Source organism: Lissotriton helveticus, chromosome 3_1, assembly GCF_964261635.1.
Source record: "Lissotriton helveticus chromosome 3_1, aLisHel1.1, whole genome shotgun sequence".
Taxonomy (NCBI): domain Eukaryota; kingdom Metazoa; phylum Chordata; class Amphibia; order Caudata; family Salamandridae; genus Lissotriton; species Lissotriton helveticus.
This window is the reverse complement of record NC_136061.1, coordinates 758,617,916-758,642,378: the sequence shown is the minus strand read 5'-3', so window position 1 is coordinate 758,642,378 and position 24,463 is coordinate 758,617,916. Positions and strand designations below refer to the sequence as shown.

General features: G+C 42.7%; 1 protein-coding gene across 5 annotated transcripts in view; it reads right to left on the bottom strand.

Annotated features, from left to right (window-relative positions):
• SBF2 (SET binding factor 2) overlaps positions 1-24,463 on the bottom strand; it is a 2,295,537-nt gene that overhangs the window by 1,138,741 nt on the left and 1,132,333 nt on the right. For all 5 annotated transcript variants that reach the window (XM_078680952.1, XM_078680953.1, XM_078680956.1 and 2 more), the window contains one exon: positions 11,132-11,230. In XM_078680952.1, the coding sequence (XP_078537078.1) occupies positions 11,132-11,230 (99 nt within the window). The remainder of the gene's footprint in view (positions 1-11,131; positions 11,231-24,463) is intronic.

The following is a 24,463-nucleotide window of genomic DNA, read 5'->3' as shown; positions in this document are numbered from 1 at the left end:
ATATAGTGATAAACACCACTAAGAACAAAGACCTAAACAAATTTGGCAGCAACTGGATGACACATTTTAATGGGTAAAAGAAAAAAAAAGGTGTGCAAAGCTATAGACAAATTCACAGGAACGCCCAATCAGCATGTCAAATAACTAAAACTTATAGAACAGTTTGTTTTAAATAAAATGATGGATAGAAAAAAAATATAAACGCCTGGATGCAACAAGGGTAACCAACTATGCCCCCAAAGAACGGAAGCTAAATATGACAAACATGTACAATGGTTCATTGTGGACTCACTGTTCATAATTTGATATAATAACTGGTAATATATTTTGGCGAATGCATATTAGATGAGGCAAGTTCCAAGTTAAATGCCAACCACAATAAATCAACAAAGCAGCACACGTTTTATTCACAAAGGGCATGTACATTGTTAGAGATCTTTAATGTGCTTATATGTGACCACATCTTGTGCAAATAACAAAAAGGTGAAACATGCATATATATGCTAATAAAAACAGTTGCCTCTGGCCTCATAAATAGAGTGATTCCTCGTTGAAGAAAAATTCCCATTTAGCAAGCAGTGCACCAAAAGACTGTTCAAGTCGAATACATTTCAACCTTGCCATGGGCTAAAAGGTCAATATCAGAACTATGAGAGTGGAAGCACAACGCGGTGCTGACGAATGGGTCCTAAATGAAGGAAAATGAGCACATATCCGATCTAATAGCTCAAAAATAAGCTGCAGGCGCTTCAAAAAGTCATAAATAGCACGCTCGGTAGCACAACCGTCACTGTGCCAGCCTACAGAAACTATCACCACATACTGGTTGCACTGCTAAGTCTGCAGTGGTCTGACTTTCGCGGATGCCTTTAACCTGCTCTTTTTTGTCGCATCCTTCAGTGTGCACTGGCCTAAATAGAGGACTAGAGACTGTGCCAAATTATGAAGAATCATTCCACAATGAACTATTGTATCTGCTAATTGGATAGCAAAGAAAAGCACTTGGAGATTATTTTCCGACCACAGGCCCATTCTTCCGGATATCTAAAAACTAAGCATCACTAGTTGTGGAATTGCAAATATATGTCTGACCCATATAATAACTATTGTTGGACTTGGCCCTTTTTGCAGGGTCATCCCAGAACTTTTTGTCTTCCTCCTGTATTTTGTCTGACCTGTTGTCGGTGGTTTTATGAGTCTGGGTACTTTATAACTGATGTTCAGTGTTAAAGTGCATGTGCTCTCTATGGTAAACTTTGGAAGATTGGTCTACACCTGTTTGGCAGATTTATTTTACCTGTCATTCCCTTGTACAGTGGTATACTATATAACCAGGGCCTGTAAATTAAATACTACTTGTGGGCTTGCAGCGCTATTTGCGCCACCCACCAAAGTAGCCTTTCAAACCTGTCTCACACCTCTGCCACTGCAGGGCCTACGCGCAGTTACTACCACTGTGACATTTAGGGGGGGTGACGAGTGTTTTAAAAGACAAAATAAATCAGGATCATTCTATGAGAATTTGGGAGCTGCAAGAGGCCCAGGAACAGGCATCAAAGTAAGTGGCCTGTGGAGCAATATGGGTGAACAAATAAGATAACGTTAAGAGCTTAGTAAGACGTCAAAGAATTGTAGGGATTTGTTGTAGCCTGAGGAAATATGTAATGCTAAAACCTTTCAGCAGAAAGTTTATGAAGAGACCCAAAAGATTGGTAAACTTTGGCGTGGTCCACTAGGAGTAAAACGAGGAATAATTACATTCATACTATTTTCAATAAGTTTACCAAGACTGAAACAAGCAACAAAGAAGACATAACAGATATTTTAACATCACCAGGATCAGTACCAGAAAGTAGATCGAGTCTCCTTGATAGAGCTGGTATTGACCTTAGCTCCTTCAAGCTCCCTAAATTGTCTCAATTATATAAAAATAGTATTGAGAAAATATCTCTGCCTAAGGTTGAGATGGCCTAAAAAAGCAATCGCAAATGCACAAGCATGTGGGAGCGTTAGTATCTCAATAAAATTTTACAAGGAATTTGCTCCACAACTTCTACCTGTTTTGAAATAGTTATTTTATCAAATCTTGGAGGGGATAGATGTTCCCAAAACTTTCACTAAAGCTTTGTTAGTCAGTTGTTAACAAAAAGATAAGTCACCTTTTAATGTCAACTCAAATAGGCCAATTAGTCAATTAAATTTGGACTATAAACTCTTCACCAAAGTGACTGAACACGATTATTGCCAGTGACGCAAAAAGTTAATTAGAAAGATCAAAATGGGTTTATATCTGGTAGATCAAGGTTTGCAAATACAAGCTATCTGGGTCCAGGCAATCGATTATTTTTCTATCAACATTAAAAATCAGAAATCATTTTAATTGATGCTGAGAAGGCTTTCAACCTAGTCAACTCGGATGCATTATTTGATATCTCAGCAAATGTTGATTTCCCCAAGCTATTTTTATCAATGCTTAATATTTATCAGGGTTCAGAGGCTAAGATGTTGATAAATGTCAAGGAGATTGGTGTGGTTTCAATAAAAAGAGGTACCCGCCATGGTGGTCTAATGTCTCCGGTTTTGCTTACTTTTTTTTTTTATTAAGGCCCTGGTGGTTAAGTTACATAACGAGCCTCTGATTAGTACTCCTGTAGAGGATATACCAAAAAGTATCCTTTTTGCAGACATTATTTTATATCTAAAAGTCAACAAATAGAATATTCAAAGAGCGCTCAAAATAATTCAGGAATTTACCGCAGTGAGTGGTTACAAGATGAACCACTCAAAATTAGAAATCAAATCAAAATCAACTAAATGTTTATTGTTTTAGTTAATTGAAGCCATAACAATTTGTCACCTATGTAAAAAGGATCAACAATAAAATGTTTGCAATTTTCTGAAAACCATAAAAAAAACTTGATATCAACTAATAATAATCAAGTATGTACAAGAGTGTGAAATAAACAATTAATAAGTACTAAGCATTAGTTAGTCCTGTTCCACTGTATAATCAAAAAGATACATTATGGCCATCATTCCAAATTGACAGACGATCTTTCTCTAGTTCGGGCCAACCTTTTTACAGCATTACGGAGCAGTGGCTAGATGTTCAGTTTTTAATGCCCGCTCGAACTTTATCAGTTTACAGTTGATTAAGGTGTCAGTCGGGTCCAGCCCTGCTATTATAGCAGATCTGCAGGTCCTTATTCTTCTGGTGTTCATTGCATTCCTCAGTAAAGTGACTCAAAACTAGAAGTTTTGTTGATCAGAGCAGAGGCAAACAATATTCCTCAATGTTTGCAACAGCTGGTTTTTATCGTCCAGTACACTACCTGGAAATTTTTGTTCACTGAATTTCAGCTGATCTGTTTCCTTTTAATTATCGGACTATGTTGAGGAAAGTCAGAGATCTATTAAATAGATGGGGACTACTTACATTATCGATAATTGGACGTGTTTTACTGATAAAAAAGTAAATGTTACCATTATTTTTATTTCGTTTAGCAAATTTCCCAAATTTATACTTCCATGAAGTGGACTCCCTCTTTAGTAAGTTTATATGGAGGCACAAACATCCCAGAGTTTGTTTGGAAGTATTACAACCAAATCTAAAGCGGGGGTGGGTGGGAAATGGGGAGGGAGTAAAGCTACCTCAGTTACAGGACGATAATTTAGCACCCTTTTATTGTGTAAATCAATCACCCTGGTGGGCAAGCTATTCCATAATTTTCTTTTGATTCAGATAATCAAAGAATCAGAAATAGACTTGCCAGCCTTTTTGAAAACGGCTACATTACCGAAAAAAAAGAATATAAAATGGTCCACAATATGGTGACTTGTAAACAGTTTTTTAGGAAATGGAATATTCCTTTATGCCATCCATTTATTTTGTTAAAGGAGTGGAACGTATGGGAATGGTAATTTCAGGAACATGAAAGGGTTTTGTTTAGTTTATGATTTCTTTACTAACCAGAGGTTGAAAACTTGAGCTGAGCAGGGGTTATAGCTGCGGCTCGGGCAGAGAACTCAATCCGTTTTTTTAGTGTTTTATAATGTTCTACAGACAAGGAGTTTTTTAAAAGATAATGTGCAATACTGAATGAGGGCTCTCATACGCTGATGAAGTTATTAGTTAAGAACAGAGACTGTTGGGTGTAGGTAATTGGAATAGAATTAAAAAAAAATTTCAAATGTAGCGTTGATTTCCCATGTTTTTAGGCAAAATCACTAAAAGCACTGGTTGTAGTGTAATGCTTGGGGAATGGCAGTTTATAGAGTGGACTGAGCATAAAGCTCTTTGAGCAGCAAACATTATGAGAATGGCTTTACTTTCTAGATCGTTTGCATAATCTACACCCAGTACTCTTCACAGGATAAACCCATCAGCATCGGGTCAATTCTTCAGGTGCTTAACGAATGCACCAGGAGATTGGCTCCATATAATCTTTACCTATCCAGTACTTTATGACTTTTGGTATCAGATCTTTCGCGGTTTAAGCAAAATGCTTGGCCTCAGTGTTCAACCCGAAACTGCTTTAGCTCCGTTTTATTTCTCAAGACAGATTAAATCATTTACCAGGAAGGGTCAATATTTTATCTACATTGCAATGGTGGTAGCACCTTCTTTGGTATTACAAGGTTGGAAGTCAACAGAACCTCCTACCATGGATCCCTGGATTAGTAAAATGTCTAGGATTAGAATATTTGCACAGTTGTATGCTTTGCAGAATAAGAGTTTAACTTGATTTCACACAATTTCGAGAGTCTTTGATTGTGATGAGCACTATGCACTATTTTTGTATCATACTAGCTATGTTGCATGATGTTTAATTAAGGTTGATTTCAATCCATGTTATTTGCAATATTGCTTGTCGATCTGGATGGTTCAAAGTCCAGTGTTTACATCATAAGCACTTTTTAATCATCTAATATTATATTGGTATATACCAACGAACAATGAAGATTGAATTTTAACCTAAGTTAGTTGCACTATTGTACATCACCACTTTAGCCAGCAGTGGATTGATGATCCTAGAATGCTAATTCCAATGATTGTCAAACTTTAACACCTTTGGCACTATGAAATTGTATATGAAGTTACATATACAAGGGGTTCCCAGTACAGATAACTGACAAACAAGAATGAAAATACAACTAAACTGAAGTCTTATCACACTTGTTTTTACTCACAGTGTGAAAACATAGCAAAGGATTACACAACTTACAAAACCAATAAAGGCATTTCATAATCATCGTAGAAAGATGTGTGCCACAAGGGAAGAGGGGAGAATGTGCAGGGTGGAGGTAAAATATAGCAGATCTTAAGTCCTATCTAAAGAGTAAACATTTCTTCATAGTTTATAAAACAGTATATAATTACCCTGGCTTCAAATGTGAGCCAGTTATGAAGAACGACATCAACTGTTCATGACCATTTAGTTAGACAACATGCTCAAAAAGCTCCTGCATGTATCAGGTTAACTGTTAGCATAAGCCGTTGTTGAGGTGAAAACAAAAGTCGACGTTTCGACTCGAATATGAAGGTAGCCAGTAGTTACAGCCTTAAAGGGGGGTCTTTATCAGGACGTGGGGGAATCTGTGATGTGGAGGGGTAAGTGAATCTAAAGGGAGAAAAGCATGAATGAACTAATAGAATGTAGTGCCTGAATCACACCAAAACGTGTTTGGACAAGCTAAAACCATATTTACCATGGCGGGAAGAGCAGAGTAATTTGGGCCGGGAGGCTCCAAAAAACATAGAAGCGAGGGAGATCTGAGAAAAAGGAAAGACACTTCCGTATTATTGTGGTCTCTCCCAGTGCCACCAAACCCAAACGTCATCGTGGCAAAAACAGGATTCTACTCACTGTATTTACTTTAAAAGGAACACCAACATGAATGAAGAGGTGTAGCCATCACAACAAAAGGAACTCTATGGGAGACGGAGAAAAAAGCCAGAACCAACACACAGTCAGAGATGCGGTCAATTCTACGTGTGCTCGTCAGTACACGACCACAATGAAACTCACATGACTGTTGGCGAGAATCCCAAATTAGCTGGACACGCGCTGCTTGTAGAGACAGCATTCACTGAAATACAAACGAGGAAAGGCTACTACCACCACTCGGTTGAAAATAGAACAAAAATACGATATTGACACTGAATGTAATAACCCTAGCGGGTACTGGTGGGAAAAAAAACTATTCGTACCTTGAAAAACGGCCGAAGCGCGGCCTGTCCGTTACTATGTCTCCCTTCCGAATGCGCTTAATCAGACCAGACGGCGGGATCTGGTATTAAGTCACCGCCGTCAGGGCAACGTGCACTATTTACGCCGAATCCGTGAGAACCGTCAAAGAGGAAAGACTATATCGCTAATTGATACATACCGTCCTGCGGTTGGCTTATTGGAAAAGTGTGACCTGAAGTGTATGGGGCGAGTGGTATGCGGAATTTAAAAGTCCTAGCGAGGTTTCACAGTACAAAATTGCAGAGTCCTATACATTGTTAAGAAGCGCATATTTACCGGCATGTGGGTACGTGCGCCACAGTAGATTTTATGAGATACATCAAAATATTGTAGTTTAATTATGGCACGTACCTCCGAGGCAGGAGTAAAAGCACGTACTGTTTTATAAACTATGAAGAAATGTTAACTCTTTAGATAGGACTTAAGATCTGCTATATTTTACCTCCACCCTGCACTGCCTCCCCTTCTCCCCTCTTCCCTTGGGGCACACATTTTTCTATGATGATTATGAAATGCCTTTATTGGTTTTGTGATTTGTGTAATCTTTTGCCATGTTTTCACACTGTGAGTAAAAACAAGTGTGATAAGACTTCAGTTTAGTTGTATTTTTATTCAGTATTCAATTGTTTGTCAGTTATCTGTACTGGGACCCCCTTGTATATGTATCGTCTGAGCACCCAGGTCCCAGTGACTATATTGGATAACGATGACAAGATAAACAAATCTAAAGAAAATATTTATCACACAGAAGAATTACTCATTGGTGGCGCCTTCTATAGTTCACATTAGTTTCAGAAACATAACAAACCTTTTCCAAAATGAAAATATGGTATTGTGTAGCTACATGAGGGAATGATGGTCAACGGTATTCTTGCACTAATGGCGCACAACAGCAAAACGAATCAAACTCTACATTCACATGTTAGCTAAAATACAGCCACACACAAAGTATCCATGGAAAACAGGAAACATTTCCTTTGTGGAGATACAGAAAGCGTTGGACAATAGGCTCTCTTAAATTACCATCTCACAATGACTGGCTCTCTTACATTGCTAGCTCGCAGAAACAATGCATATTGGTAGGTCAGGGAAATGCTTAACAACTACAGCTATTTTTCAAAAATATATCCAATTCCACAAGGCACACGCACTACCCCCTCCCACTTTGCTCCATCCCATGCAGCCTCTTTGTATTCAACTCAAGTTTCCCTAATGGTTATTGGTCAGTGATCAGATCATGCCAACTACTGGCAAGGGCTGATGAGTGGACATTGGCATACAATGTGCTCCAGTCCAGTATAAAGTATTCTATGAGCAGTTATCGTAGAAGGCAAGTGGAAGGATGTGGACTTTGGAGTGATTTTACAAATGTTTCTAACAGGTACACAGCTTTGGAAAAAAATAATGCTTCAAGGAACATGGACAAAAGTACGTTAAGCTGTTTAACATATTTCTGCAGCATAGTATGATGACACTGAAATGTTATGCTCTGAGCTCTGACAACATCTTACGCCAGGGCCCATCTCAATTCAGGGTTATGAAGCATTCCCTTTACCTTAGCTAAAGGAGGTCTTGGAAAATGAGGGGAAGTTTGATATCTGGGGTTAGATGCAAAACAGGAATACATGTAGTATCAAAGAACAGTACGGGTGAAGCATGAATTTATTTCAATTAAGTTAAATGCAAGATTCTCAGGCAAAGTTACCAAATTGTATTGAATTGTCAGTAATGTGTGTTACAGGAAAGCAGATTTTCCAGGCTGGGATTGTTCATGTTCTCGTATAAGAGGCATGGCTTGACAGCTGCCCAAATGAATACTTTTTTAAAAAGCTAAATATACATTTAATTATACAGTAGTTTTGAAAAAATATGGAACTTTGTGCTTACCATTTAATTGAGTTTAGAAAATTTACTGGGCATTGGTATTCTGTTATCTTAAATGTATGGAATGACTCCATACTATGTTAACGGAAATTATTTCAAAATGCACAAACTTTGACCCGCCCCAGGCGCTCTCTCATGGTTCTCCTCGACATCTGTAAAATTTTTGGGCGGGCCTCAGGCTACACCATCAACTGGTCCAAGTCGGTGCTGTTTGTCCTCAAGGGCCCCCCGCCGATCCTCCCAAACGACTGCCCTCTGACGATCACTGACGGACCCTTTAAATATTTGGGGGTATGGGTGACACCGAATTGGGAAAGTTTCTATACGCGTAATTTACAGCCGCCACTTGAACGTTTTCGCACGGATGTGAGGCACTGGCATACCCTACCGCTGCCTCTGTTGGGCAAGGCTGCATTATTTAAAATGATGACATTACCGCGACTGCTCTACATCCTGGAAAACACTCCATTTCTCGTGCCTAACAGGTATTTCCAGTCCATAAATGCACTAGTCTCTAGCTTGCTATGGGGAGAGAAACCGGCACGCATTTCCTGACAAAAGTTGGTGCGAGGGTGGTTTGACGGGGGAATTGCACTCCCAGATGTCCAGTTGTATTACTAGGTATCACAACTAAAGATTATTAATCACTGGCTTCACGCGCCGCAGACGGAGCCCGCGTTTAAGGCAGATAGATATGACCTAGGGACTGGGGGAGTGATGGCGGCACTGTATGATCCTCGGGGTGTGGCGGCTTTACTGGGCCCCACGGCTCACACGGTGAAGCTCTGGCACATGGCGTCGGCTCGTCTCAAATGTCAAAATACGATCACGCTGATGACGCCACTTTGGGTATCGCGCCGCCTCGGCCGTCTCCGTAATAGTAAGGGTTTTGAGGCCTGGGACCAGATTGGTATCTCAACGATTGGAGACCTTTATAGACAGGGTAAAATCCTCACTTTCGCCCAACTAGAGGCCCAAGTCAATCTGGCGGAAATGGAACATTTCCGCTATTTGCAAATCAGTCATGCTCCAAGGTCAGTGTTGCCAACTGAAGGAAAACTACCAGAGCCCACTCCTTTAGAGGATAGACTGGTTACGGAGGATAAGCTTACCAAGGCGACCTCACTGGTTTACCGTAAGATGGTCAACAACATGCCCGACCCCATGGACAAACTAAAGACAACCTGGACTGGGGAATTAGGCGACTTTGACGAAACGGACTGGCAGACCGCGCTCTCATCACCCCGGGAGGTTGCTATATCATCTAGACTCAGACTGATACAATTAAAAGTCCTGCACCGAGTTTATTATACAAGGGTCACACTACATAAAATTGGAAGAGCCACACATCAGTATTGTTTGAGAGGCTGCGGGGAGGTAGGGACGTTCTACCACACTATTTGGGAATGCCCATTCATTGCTGAATACTGGTCCAAAGTTATGCGAACTATATCACAAGTAGTTGGAGATTCCCTGCTCCCAGAGCCACGTCGGTGTCTACTGAACGTCTGGGAGCCTACTGATTTAAACATCCTGATGCAGGACTGGGCAACGCTGGGTATTATGTATGCTAAGCGAAATGTGGCCAAGGCTTGGGGATCCCCCGTGTCACCGGCGCTCAGGGACTGGAGTGCGGATATGGACTCAGCAATGGTTGCTGAAAAGACAGTATATTTAAATCGGAAGTGTCCACGAAAATGGGGGAAACTCTGGGGAGCATGGAACAAATACAGAGGGTATATTTGTGAACCACCACAGATAGACAGTGATAGCGTTTCAGAGTAAGGGGGAGGGGGGAGGGACACCTGGAGGGAGGGGGCGGGTGATGTACGGATACCTTGAATGTGAACAAAATGCATCCTAAAGATCAAATGCAATGTCCACTATGTGTAGCCATACTACCCTTGAGAGATTAATATGTACAATGTATGCCCGGAAAATGCCCAATGTTTATTTTTATATAAAATAAAAATTGTTTTCAAAATGCACAAACTTTCATTTTGGGTCATCATATATCTTTAACATAACTACAGACAAAAGAAAGAAAGAAAGACAACAGGTAACAATTTCTCATGAAATGCAGTATGACATTGATTTGTATACTCTGCTACGTTTGAATTTACTCCACAATACTGTATTTTTTAGTACACAAAGATACGGAGTGAAACACAAAGACACACAAGTAAAATATTGTTACCAGATGTCTACTGATATCCTAAGAAGCAGAAAATGTTGGTGTATAACACAAATAGATGAGCAACACAATAGAAGGTGCACACCTGGATAACTTCACTATGAAGGCATTACGGAGAACAACATTTGCTACAAAGATCTAGATGTTGAGGTGGTAAATAGCCTAAAATTACAAATACCAGCATTTTACCGGTCCACAGAAAAAAATAGATATTTCATGGATGCGTCAAACTGTTCATGGTGTTAACCTGGCAGGGTTGCCTAAGTCTGATAGAAGCTGAGGTAATGCCGTACCCAAATATTCTAGGGCATGCCAAGATCATAAACTGCCAGAGAATATTTAGGGATCAGTGCTAATAAGTAAAGGTTATGGAAGATACTCACTCATGCAAGGCCCATGTCCTGCACAACTCTGGCACCCAATTCCTGTCGCAACTACGGCGCCTTGTCTCTTCCCACAGAGCTCTCTGCTAGGTCTCGCAATCTGTGCACTTCACGCGTGCAGACCTAAAAAAATCAATCTTACTAACACTGCTCTAAATCATGTTTCTGTTATCTGATATTTCCTGTTAAACCTCTCCTATTTAGGTCACCATACCTGTTACTTCCCCACTCGGATCCACAGCAAGTCTTCTTCAACTGTAGCCCTCCAGCTCCCAGGTGGAGCTCCGTAACTCATCATTTTTCAACCTAACACCCAGGCATGTGATCTTGGTGTCAGCCTACATTACATGCCCTCAGACTGCAGTACATATATTTATGTGAAATGTGGCCCCATGGAACCACTGCTTTCACACACTTACATTTTTCAGAAGCAGCTCTGCGAGGTCTTTGATATGCTTCATCATCTTCTGTGGATTTATTTGATCATCTTTTATTTTCTCAACTTCAAAGGCAACTAACTGTGAAAAAAGGATGAGAGAAAATAATTTAAAAGGATCCACATTGTGAAGTAATTTGTCAATTTAGATAAAAACTTGTAAATTTATACTTACACATACTTTATTTCCATGTTTCTAGTCTTATACAGCTGCGTTTATCAAAGTTCTGTCATTTAACAAACACTAGAATATAATGCTCTTATTTTGCCAGGCTGTGAATGCTTACTAGAGAAATTTCAAGGCAATTGGGGAAATAAAGGACAAATTTGGACTTGATCAGTAACACGCCTGTGTAAACAAATTAATTGTATTTCAACCTATAGGTAAGGTTGGTCAGTAGAGAAAGTTCTAGGCTCAACTACATAGCATTTGGAATCAGAAAATACCAGCTGAACAATATACCCTGTAGCTATAGCAATATATTTACTTAGGGGGGAAAACACACATGTTTTCTCCATTCATTTACTTGGATTGTGGAACAATCCTGCCTCCAACCATCCTCCTCTTTAAGAGAGAGCAGAAATGCACATCTCTTTAAAGAACAGTACATCACAATGGAGGAACTGCCCTCTTATGCCCTCTGAACCCAGATACCTGTCTAATCACTTGTTGACTGTATCTTTGCCTTTGACACTGTACAGCACTTTATTTACTTATGGCAAGGATCGTGCTATACAAATACCACATAAAATATAAATCCTCACCAAACATATCAAATATTAAAAATCCTTCAACATTCGTTTTTGAATTAGGTCTTACATTTTCTTGTAGTATTTAGATTAAGGAGACTTTTTTTGCGCATCTGGTATGTGCTGTTTTTGGTCTTTTAGCTTGGCTGAAGGACTTAAAGTTAAAGCTTCAAACTGCAGAAATATGACTTCAGATTTTTTTTCACTTTTGTTCTATTTCTACACATAATTTATATTACCACATTCAGCGGGTCTGCCTTTGAGATGCGACTCCTAAAGATAATTTGAATAGTTTTTAAGTTAGGTTATGTTAGATTTTTAAATATAGAAATACTGTGGGAGCTTGGAGTCTGCATTGCAGTGAACTAGACAACATGAATGTTTTGTAAGAGTACTGTAGCAAACCTCATATTTAGAGTTCAGCATCCCAAATAATAGTGGGCAAGGAGCTATGGGATTGTAAAATAGAGAGTTGAAAAACATAACACAAACCCAGAATTACAGGATTGACCACAAAGGCCCCACTGGTGGTGATGGAAGATGAGGGTGGGGTAGATTTTAACAGTCCTGTCTCCCAGCACATTCTGGCTTGTGGAGCTGCCTCTAAATTATTTGGGTTCACACGCTACTCCATGAATTGTGGAGCAGGGCTTCGTACATCAAGCTGTGCTGCACCATTTAGTAAGCTCGCTCATTTTCCCTAATATGTGCACTTAACTGGAGAGCAACAAAGCACCGCAGAACAAAAGCGAGCTGGGAGACCTTTTGGATCATGACTTTGAAGAGTGATTTTACATATTTTTAATACACAGTTACATTATATTTATATTTCACAACCTGCAACACCTTTTAGTCAGAGGTATTGCAATGGTCTAAATATCTTTCGCATGAGGGAACTATTGCTATTTTTATTTTTTATTTCAATGCAGCGTGATCCAATAAATATGTTAATATTCATTAACCCTTTTGCTGCTAGGTCTTTTCCTCCAGTGCTAAGCCTTTGTTTGGCTATTTGTGGTGGTTCATGCTTAGGCCCCAGTAACTTAAGGTATACACGCCACATGTGCATCCTTTTCTTCCAACATCATGGGGATTTTAAAGATACCCAGGGTTTGTTGATTCCCCTGGAGGGAACCCAGAAATTAGCCAAAATACAGCTACATTTCTTTTTTGGGGGGGGAAATGGGAAAAAATCCTGCAGAAGAAAGCGTCTGGTTTTTTTCCCTGCAGATGGTATCAACAAAGGGGTTGTGGTGCTGAAATCACCATCTCTCCAGCTTTCACGGACAGACGTTTGTCAGAAAACCAAATTTGTTTACACAGTTTTTGCATTTTACTGGGACATAGCCTTCTTTTGCTACGTTTTGTGCTTTCAACCTCCTTCCAGTTAGTGGTAGAAATGGTTATGAAAGCAATAATGGATCCTGGAAAGCTATACATTTCTGAAACGTAGACAAAATTCTGAATTCAGCAAGGGGTCATTTGTGTAGATCCTTCACGTTTTTTTATATAGAAACAAACAGTTGAAAATAAAAGAAAATGAAAAGAAGTTGAAAAAAAACTGCGAATAGTGCCAATGTTTTCACCTGTAGCTTCTAAGTATGACAGATTTTTTTAAAGCAATATACAGTTACATCCGCTGGACCCTTCTGGTTGTGGGTTATATAGGACTTGTCGGTTCACCAAGAACCCGAAGAACCCAGAGCCAATAACTAAGCTGCTAAGAATTGGATAAAAATGTATTTTCTTTTAAAAATGTAGTGCTTAGAATTCGCTACACTATACCCTTAAACCCTATGTTTTTGGCCTTTCCCAGTCACAGGCCCTTGGCCTATCCCCATGTGAGGTATCATTTTACTCAGAAGAACAAGTGGAATGCTGGGGGGTAGGACATTTGTGCCGGCACTGAGATCTCACACAAAAATGTTAAGCTAAGTTTGAGGTTTGCAGGGGATTCTGGGTAGGGAAACATTGGGGATCCTGGACTCCCCGGGGTATCTAGTTTTCAGAAATGTGTGGGTTCTGATAGGTTGCCCTAGATGGCTGCCGAGCCCATGGCCAAAAACCCAGGTGAGCCTTTTGCCAAACTAGGTAGTTTTGTAATAGGTAACTTTGATGTCTCCACAATACGTTCTGTGCCCTTCCCTGCAGTGGGCACTTGGCCCACCCACACAAGTGAGGTACCATTTTTATCGGGAGACTTTGGAGAATGTGGTGTGGGTGGAAGTTTGTGGACCCACGCAGATTCCAGAACTTTCTAACACTGAAATGTGGGGAACATGTGTTTTTACAAGTCACCCCCTCCTGGATTACCCTGGGTGGCTAGTTTTCAAAAATGTATGTTTGCTAGGTTTCCCTAGGTGCCAGGTTGCTCCTGAGTTTCTTGAGCCCTCGTGGCAGGAGTGATATGGGCGAAAAGGCATATAGGATGCCTGAGCTCCGCCTGCGACAAAAAGCATCTACTAGCAAGAGCCATTTTGAAAAACTCCAATGCGCAAAACTGCTGACATTGCGAGTTCTCTATGGAGGCAAACAGATCCAACAAAGGCTCTCCCCACCGCTGAAATAGACCTAGTACCACCTCCAGATGGCGATGACACTCATGATCCACAAGGCACCGGTGACAGAGTTTGTCCGTCTGGTGTACAGAGAACTAGCCAGTTGTTGAACTACCAGGGAAATGCCCTGCTGTTCCAGCCATGCCCAGAGATGCAGGGCCTCTAAACAAAGGGTCCACGATCCCACACCGCCCTGTTTGTTGCAGTACCACATGGCGGTAGTGTGGTCTGTGAACATTTGAACTAGCCTTCCCTTGAGTGATGGTAAGAAGGCTTTCAGTGCCACAGGCCGAGATGAAGAGGTAAGGCCTAAGGATTTGGCCGTAGCCTGCGAGTCTTTTAAGCACCCAAGCGCTGCAACTGCTTTGTCTCCGAAGAGATGGGAGCCATCGAAGAGCAAGCCCATAAGATTAGCTTGGACATTCCTTGAAAATCCAGACGTCTTCAACCAGGCGTGGCGCCGTATGGCAACTGTCGAGGAAATCGCTCTGCCTAGCGAGTCTGTTGTGTCCAAGCCACAGCGGATGGTGAACTACGCTTCATGTATTCCGTATGAAATAGCTTGGGAGAGCAGAATCCGGTCCTCCTCCGAGACTCTGGGCAGCACCTGCGCAACCATACCCCAAATCGAATGGGAATAACGTTCATGAGGCATGCGGTGTTCATTGACTGCAAAGCTAGACTGGCAAAAGAGAATATTTTTCTTTCCAAAGTTTCCAACCTTTTGGATTCCCCGCGGAAGGGAACGCACCACGAGAAGTGGAAGCTTGGACAACCAAGCATTGTGGGGTGTGGTGGGTGTTGAGGAAAGCTGGGTCGCCCTGTGCAGGGGGATGGCGGCGGGCAATTGTTCTGTTCACAGGAGCTCCTGTGCTGGGCTTGGACTAGGTGCCCAGAAGAACGTCCTTCAAGGTCTTGTTGATAGGCAGCAAGGGTTACGAGGTGGAGACAACAGGTTGCAGGACCTCTGCCAAGATGTTAGTCTTGACTGCCACCATAGGAAGCTGTGGGTCTAAGACCTCCACAGCACCATTGCACATGAAGCCACCTCCTCCGTAGCCAGGTTACGGGGACACAGCATGCCACAATCTGGAGTGCTGTCCAGGCTGCTGCCATCATCCAGTTCCTCATACCAGTCCAGACCTTGAGGTTGCAGGATTTCTAAGGGATCCTGATGCCCCTCCCAATCCTTTATATTATAACAATGGATGAATTGTCTAGAAACTAATATGGAGCTATGATAATTGTGCATTAGTTACTATTGTTTTCCCTCTCTTATGCCTTTATAATTTTGGGTTGTTTGATGCACAGATGATTTAGCAAGTAGAGTGCATTTATATTATAATAGGGTTTAGTTATCTAGTGTGAAATTTTGAGTAGAGCCTCATCTTCATTATAGACTTGGCTTTTGAGGGGTTTCATAAGTATAAAAGTGCAGAATGCTCATTTTATTAAGATGAAGTCAGTTTATAAAACAATTTTTTAATGATTAAAGATGGCGCTTACCAGGGAGCTAAGTCTGTAACATTACAATTCTACGTTTACTTTGTTATGTGGTATATAATGAACTTTGAAAATGGCGCTCTTCATTGTGAACAAGATTGCAGGCGGCAACTGAAATGCGTAAACTTGCCTTTTGTTGTTTTTGGATAGTTACATTTTGAAGATCCACAATGGAGTGCTGACGTTCTTGATGCAAGAACATAATTTTAGGGGGTGCACACACATGTACACATACACACACATTTTTTCTCTCTCTCTCCCCCTCCCACCAGTTGGGAGTGTCTGCTTCAACATCCTGTTCGCTGAAAAGATCTTGAGTGTTATCACCCTGTTGTCGCGTCATGGAGGCAGGATAAAAGTTGCCAGTCTTGTCAGTCGTCTTCTTGCTGCGGAAAGCGAGCCAAGCTTCACAGAAGGGCTTGTCATGCTCAGGAGACAAAGGTTACACACCTTGCGGAGGTCTGCCCATGAGCACTTGACGCAACACTGTGGACAGTTTCAGAATTAAGTCTTTTCCATTACGCATGGGACTTTCTCGTAAGTCAAACATCCAAGAAAAAGGCTTCAATGGGCAAGGCCCAGAGCAGGGCATTGAAGCAGTTTTACTCTTCAAATCCAGATGAGAGGAGCTTGAGGAACCAAAATGAGAAGAATACAACGATTGTACAATACTAACGGGTGCAGAGGATCCAAAAGAGCCTGAAGATTATACCATGAGACATCAACCCAGAGCTCAGCAACACACGTCTGAACCTGACAGCAGGAAAAAAAAAACAATCTAACAATGGAGCTGATGCCCATGTGCATCATCACTAATAGGTGGAGTCACTATACCTCGTTACCTGAAGACTTCTAAGAAAAACGAGTTGCACACGTCCAAGACCAACATTAGATGGCAGGAGTATGTTCAGCATGTGTATCTACAGCTACACATGCCACAAACAATGTTTCCTTCAACGTGCAGTTAACAATGGGTACCAGTTGGAATAAAAAATGTTCTAGGGTTACCATTCATTAATAAGTTATTGCTAAAGCAATAGACAATGGTGAATGCTTGTGGATTTATAGGATTCAGCTGTTACAGTTACCAAATAATTCTGGATTTATGACATTTGGTACATAAATTGATAAATAACTTGCAGATTTCATAAAGTTGTTTCAAGCTCAAATGGATACAAAATATTGCAAAAGAATAGGCTGCATAATATCCCAATTTAGCTAATCTTTGTACATAATTTCCATAACCTTGCTGTACAATCACTGTGGCATTGACAATGTAAAAGCACTGCAGAGTGGTTTAATGCTGTCATTATGATAATAAAATCCTTGTTTCACCAGGAACCAATGAAGTATTCCACTTCACAGGCAACTGTGAAATATTTCCTGTATTAACAGTTCGCTTTGAAATGTATGTTAAACATTTGTGCATTTAATGCACCATATGTATGAAAAAGTTACTTATCTTTTGTAAGGCATTTTCTGATGAATCCCCTGGATCACCCCAATGAATGGACACTTCAATGAGGTAATCAGGAGGAAATTTGGCTCGCTCATGGATCAAACTCAATCATGTTAAGAGTTCCGCTGTCATTCAGAAGTTGTCTATGTCTGACGGCGGTCTCTCTGCACCCAGCAGCCAGTCGTCGAGGTATCAAAACACAGGAAATCCAAACCTTCGAAGTTGGGCAGTGACGACAGCCATCACTTTTGTGAACATCCAGGGGATCAAGGTGAGGTAGGTCGAAATGGATCATGGCAGATTGAAAATAATCCTGGACTACTATGACCCGATGGTAATCACTGTGGGACAGCAAGATGGCAATACGAAAATGCGCCGCCAGGAAGCATTTTGATTTTTTCCTTCCGCATGAAAGGCATTTAGTGGGCAAAGGACTAGGACAGACCTAAGGCCCCTGTACTTTTCTGAAACGAAGAATTTATGTGAATAACAGCCCTTGTCTGTCTTTGAGCCTGGACCCATGTGATGGTATCCATGGAGAGCAAGAGATGTACCTCCTGCGGCTGGATGGACAGATGTTCCTCCAAAATTTGTTCAGGTGTGGAAGGAAGGTGGGGTGGGACAGAAATAAATGAATGGCATAGACCCTTTGAACAATGGAAGGAGGGGCGAGGCAGAAGGCCCTCAGAACAATCTGTAAGTCCCATTCGTCTAAAGTGATTGCTAACCTACGAGGAAATAATGAAGCTTGCCTCCCAGATGTGAGACATGAGTCACTAAGATAAAATTAAAGCAGCTTGGTATCCCCTGCAGCAGGGGATGAGTAGTTAGTGGACTGAAGCCCCTGCTTTTCTGTGCGATGTCTGGAGATGCCAAATCCGAGGGACCTGAAATTATTAAACAGTCTTTCGCATCACCTGCTGTTGCCTGTAGGCTAATCCCCTGGAATAACCCTTAAATGTAAACAACTGATGGTTGTCACAGAAGTCAATAGCCACAAAAATGCTGCCTTCGACAAAATGTCTTTAAACCTTTCTGGATTCTGCCTTTTCTCTAGAGAGTCTGGAGCTATTGCAGTGCATTCCCATCAGTGATGCTTCTACGTTGATGGAAAATTCCATTAGTCTCATTAAGGCATGCTTTTGAAGCAAGAGACTTGTGCCAAGTGCGCAGCCAATGTAGTCTGCAGTGTTCAGCCCTGAGCAGACAATTTATTTCACGGCAGCCTGCCCACCATGGATTGTCTGAGCCAGGGATGCACTATAGCCTTCCGTTACCATCACAAAGATCTCGCTGACCTTGTCATCCAAACATGCGTATAGAGGCCTAAAAGGCGGGTTGTGTTTATGGACAGAAGTGCCAAGCTGTCAGAAAAAGTTATATTTCGTTTGGATTCTGTAACCCAATGAGACTTTCCGGGGTATGGTGCTTGATGAAGAAATGTGGGTCACCGGGTGCAGGCCTGTGCCGCCTGGCTACTTTCCGACTAATTGTCAGACAATCACAGAGCTTCATTCACGTAACCGTCATTGTTATCTGTGTAATTGAATGGAAGCTAGGGCTTTGATGTCACCAGCCCAAGTTTTATCATCTCTGTTGCAAGATTTGTCTTTATTTCAGGGGAGGTCATAAGCAATTATAGCATCTCAGGTGCTCCCGAACCACCACCACAAATGAGGCACTCTCCCCTGTTAGTGGGTTACGTGGCGAGTCAAGGTCTGTTTCAGGGGAGGTGCAAAGCTCACTGGTATTGTGTAAGTCAAAGTGTTAGATATTAGATTACGATGTGAACATGACCGGCGCCATCTTGTCCCGCTTAGGCCTTTGCGAGCGCGTAAGCGGCAGCCATTTTAGACACTATGGCCAGTTCGTAACATTGACGATCGCCTGCACGTCTCCCCGAACTTGCAATCATCCCCCACGCGCTGGCAGCCCCCAAGCACACATGCTAGAGTCATAAAAGCATCCTCAGCGCGACCCTGCCCCGGAGCCACTTCCCGTGCCGAGCCCACATACCCTTTCATCCCTTGCGCACGAACAGGCCCTTCGACAATCTCCTCCCTTGCACCTGGCTGCTCGATCCGATCCCAGGCCATAACCAACCCCTGCAGATACAGTTTATTGCCCCATACAGTAGGATTCCGCCTCTCATCAAAGGAGCCGGAATTAATCAATGCCACAACCCCATGAGATCCGACCGATTGCGCGTATTTCAGCTCCTGCCGGAATGCCCAGCTGCGCGATAGCAATCACCTACTGAGACCGGGGGTGGGGGTACAGTACTGTTGATATGTGTGGGAACGGGCCTGAAGGGGGGATTCCAAAGATGGTTTATAATGCATCAAAAAAACGTCAGGAATGTGTTACACTGTAATAAAGAAATAAACCCATGTATAAAAGGCCAGGCCACAGAGATGCAGTTGGAGCACCTCGAGACGACACCCTGCTTGTCTGATCTGACGCGCTTTCCTTCGAAGAATAAATCCGTTTCCTGCTTTCCAATTTCCAGCGCCCGCCTCTTTATTTGATAATTACGATTGAATTAGAGGCGACTAACGCCAAAGCAGTGCTTGAGGATATCTGGGGAAAATCTGCTTTGTTCAACAATTGGTGCCCAATGTGGGGCCCATAAGTGACACGTGGGTCCAGTGAGAGAGGTCCTAAAGACGGAGTGAACTACTGCAACGATCGGGAAGAGCTCCTGCCCAATAGACCCTCGTCTGGCAGCCGATCACCTGACCTTCACTGGTTCTGAACGGACCGCTCTCGAGTGATCTACGGTCCTGACTGGGATCCCACAGGAGTGCCGTGGCAACAACGGAGAATAGAGGACGATCGGGCGCTGGAAGTGGAAGACGAGAAACAGCCCATACGGTCCGGGTAAGGTCTTGCAGCCCGACTGTTTTGATTGATTGATTGATTGATCGTTTAGAAAAATCTTGTATTACTTATATTTATTGGTTTGTTTAGCCTTCGTTGCTACTCGGCGCATTTGATTATTTATTGGTTCGTTTAGCCCTCGTTGCTACTCGACATATTGGTTCTCTTTGAGATATTCTCTGTTTGCAAACAACAAAGAATAGAAATATTCTGTCTAGTCTTTGCAGCTAGTGAAGGATAGGTAGTGCGGACCTTTGTCCAACATTATTTGAGATCTTCACTTGTCCGATATACGTCATGCCTATCTTCTCCCCACTGATTGGAAATTGGTTCAACCCGGACCGTTTATTAGAGGTAGATCATCCAGCTCCACTGGAAGGCACCCCTAATAAGGACATGTATGTTAAATATGGACTAGTCACCGTAGCTTACAGTAAACTATGGCATAAAAATACCAAGAAAGATCTAGAAAGTCAGTGGCCACTGATAGGATCGTTTGACCTCGACAACATAGAAGCGCTAGAAATAGCCCTTTGCAAAAATAGTACCACACCAACCATGCTTGACAGTCTTGGCATGTGGCGCAAAGAAGCAACGCAACGTAAAAAGAGAGACGAAGCAAAGAGTGATAAAGAACTACGAAAGGCAGCTCACTTAGCTGGTAAAAAGTTGAAAGAGGAAGTGAAAGAAAACGAAAACACTAGAAAGGAACGAGAATCAGAAACCTCAGGCCAATGCCCTGTTAGAACACCCTCAGCGCTTTACCTTGAGCTACAATCAAAGCAAAGGACGGACGATATTTACTCTTAGGGCCCCCAATCATCTACATGCCTCCTCCTTATGCCCCTACCCATCGCTTAGTACAGCCCCAAGAACCCCAGAACTTAACTGAAGGTAGTGCCAGAGCCTCGGTGCTCACGGCCTCCGCGCCGACAGAGCCTCTTGTACTACACACCCTGACAAAAGACACCTCAGAAAGGATTGAAACACAAGAAAAGGAACCGGCGCGAATTCCCCGTTTGAGCACAACTGAGCGGGCCGGCATCGACAGAGTAGTTAAGACCTTAGTCGATAGGAAGGAAACCGAAGAGCATATCACAGACACGTGTAGCTCATACGCTGGCAATTACAAACGACATTTCATCGTGCGTTTTTGTTATCACACCCTCACAGCGTATGAAGAGAAATATAAGGAAACAGGGCCTGACCGACTCATGGCTCTATATAGGAAGCTGGACACAGGGGACGAGAGTGAATGTAATGTAACCGAACTCTTCTCCTACACTTTAGAAGTCTTCCGCCACCTCATAGAACAGGGACGAATAGTTAAGAACGTCACGCCTGTGGTAACTGAACCCCCGATAGAAAGATTTGACAACATGATGCCCATAAAAGAAGCTGCCCCCTATTGGGTTCCCCCTAGAGGACAAGGAACTCACGATGACATAAATCACCAGGAAGCAAGAGGAAGAGTAGTATACAACTGGGTATATCAGCCTTGGGATAGACAAGACATCCTGACGTTCCGCAAATCCTTGCCGGATTTGCGAAAGAATCCCACCGCGTTCTATACGGAATTAGGTACCGCCTTGGGATCAACGATCATGACCCTTGCCGACATGGACTTGTTCTTTGGGCTATGTCTGCCAGCTGACGTGTGGAAGCAAATCCGGAAAGTCAACCACACCGATCTGTTCGGGCATACCTGGGAACAACTTGACAGTCTAGATAAACAACAATACCCTGGACAGAAACCCCTAAAAGCAATATTAGACCTTCCAGATAAAATCGTACAAAAGGTAAAGACTCTAATCCCCGAGAAGGAGGTAGACTGGTCTATAGTGACAGATTGCCGCCACAAACCCCAACAAGATGTCTCCGAATACTTCTCCCGGTTCGAAACGGTGTTTTCCGATTACAGTGGACAGGACATGACCACTGCAACCGGACATCACTTGTTCGTGCAGAATTATGTTAAAGGTTTGTTACCGGAAGTTTCGCAGAAATTGCAAACTAGTGAAAGCAGTTGGGCTGCCTCAAAGCCCGCGGCCATCTTCCAGATGGCTCAGTATTACGAGCACCAGAAGAACGAAAGCGATAGAGCTTCCGAAAGGAAAAAGAAAGATTTAAAAAAATGGGTTATGATAGCCCAATTACAAGGCGTGAGTAATGGGAAAGAACAGTATAAGGGAGGTTATCAACAGAATACCCGTAGAACTCCACCACCCCGAAGCAATGCACTCGCACCCTACGCTGGACGTAGAGACTTAGGCGAGAACCAATGTGCTTTTTGTAAAGAGTACGAGCATTGGAAGTCTCAATGTCCGGTCCTGTTAGAAATGAATAGGAACAAAGAGAAAAGAGAGCTAGCGAATGGATTGAGAAATAGAGGACGTGGACGAGGGTACACAAACAACACTAGTTACGAAAGACCAGGTAGAATGAATGCATTTGACCGTCCCCGACAAAACCAGTACCAGCAGTCGGACTACGACAACGCATATGTTACATTCACTCTCGTCCCCTGTGTCCACCTTCCTATATAGAGCCATGAGTCGGTCAGGCCCTGTTTCCTTATATTTCTCTTCATACGCTGTGAGGGTGTGATAACAAAAACGCAGGATGAAATGTCGTTTGTAATTGCCAGCATATGAGCTACACGTGTCTGTGATATGCTCTTCGGTTTCCTTCCTATCGACTGAGGTCTTAACTACTCTGTGGATGCCGACCCGCTCAGTTGTGCTCAAACGGGGAATTCTTGCCGGTTGCTTTTCTTATGTTTCAATCCTTTCTGAGGTGTCTTTTGTCGGGGTGTGTAGTACGAAAGGCTCGGTCGGCGCGGAGGCCGTGAGCACCGAGGCTCTGGCACTGCCTTCAGTTAAGTTCTGGGGTCCTTGGGGCTGTACTAAGGGATGGGTAGGGGCATAAGGAGGAGGCATGTAGATGATTGGGGGACCTAGGAGTAAATCATCGTCCGTCCTTTGCTTTGATTGTAGCTCAGGGTAAAACGCTGAGGGTGTTCTAACAGGGCATTGGCCTGAGGTTTCTGATTCCCGTTCCTTTCTAGTGTTTTCGTTTTCTTTCACTTCCTCTTTCAACTTTTTACCAGCTAAGTGAGCTGCCTTTCGTAGTTCTTTATCACCCTTTGCTTCGTCTCTCTTTTTACGTTGCGTTGCTTCTTTGCGCCAAATGCCGAGACTGTCAAGCATGGTTGGCGTGGTTCTATTTTTGCGAAGGGCTATTTCTAGCGCTTCTATTTTGTCGAGGTCAAAAGATCCTATCAGTGGCCACTGACTTTCTCGATCTTTCTTGGTATTTTTATGCCATAGTTTAGTGTAAGCTACGGCGACTAGTCCATATTTAACATACATGTCCTTATTAGGGGTGCCTTCCAGTGGAGCTGGATGATCTAGCTCTAATAAACGGTCCGGGTTGAACCAATTTCCAATCAGTGGGGAGAAGATAGGCATGACGTATATCGGACAAGTGAAGATCTCAAATAATGTTGGACAAAGGTCCGCACTACCTATCCTTCAAATAGGACTGCCAAGGGCAAGGGAGGGATCCAGTCGAGCTCTATGTTGACCAGCAAGGCCCTTATGTTACAGCAAAGGTCCTAGGTACAAAGTCTCCATTTCTGGTAGACACGGGAGCAACACGTAGTGCATTATCCAAACGACTGATTCCAAGGGCACCCTTGTCTGGCTCACACGTGACATCAATAGGATTTGATGGTACCCCTCCACCAACCCCTTGTCCAAACCGATCCCTTTTGATCTTGAAGACAATATCATTGACACGACATTTCTCCTCTCCTCCAATACCCCAGACGCCATTATGGGTCTTGACTTGCTGAAGTATTTTCGAGCAACTATTAGATGCTCGCCCGACGGAGTCCGAGTCCTCCTATAAGACAACCCTGGCCCACTCAGATCTTGCCCTCCATGACACATGTACCCCATTGCTGACACAGACGTATCCCTACTCGATACCTTGCCATCACACTTATGGGCGAAAGCTGACTCAGACGTAGGACGAATGATGATAGACCCAGTGCATGTGACTGTACGACAGGACGCAACCCTACCGAAAGTACCCCAGTACAAGATATCACCAGAAGGCGAGAAAGCACTAATTGAAATAATACAGTCACTAGTAGACGCAG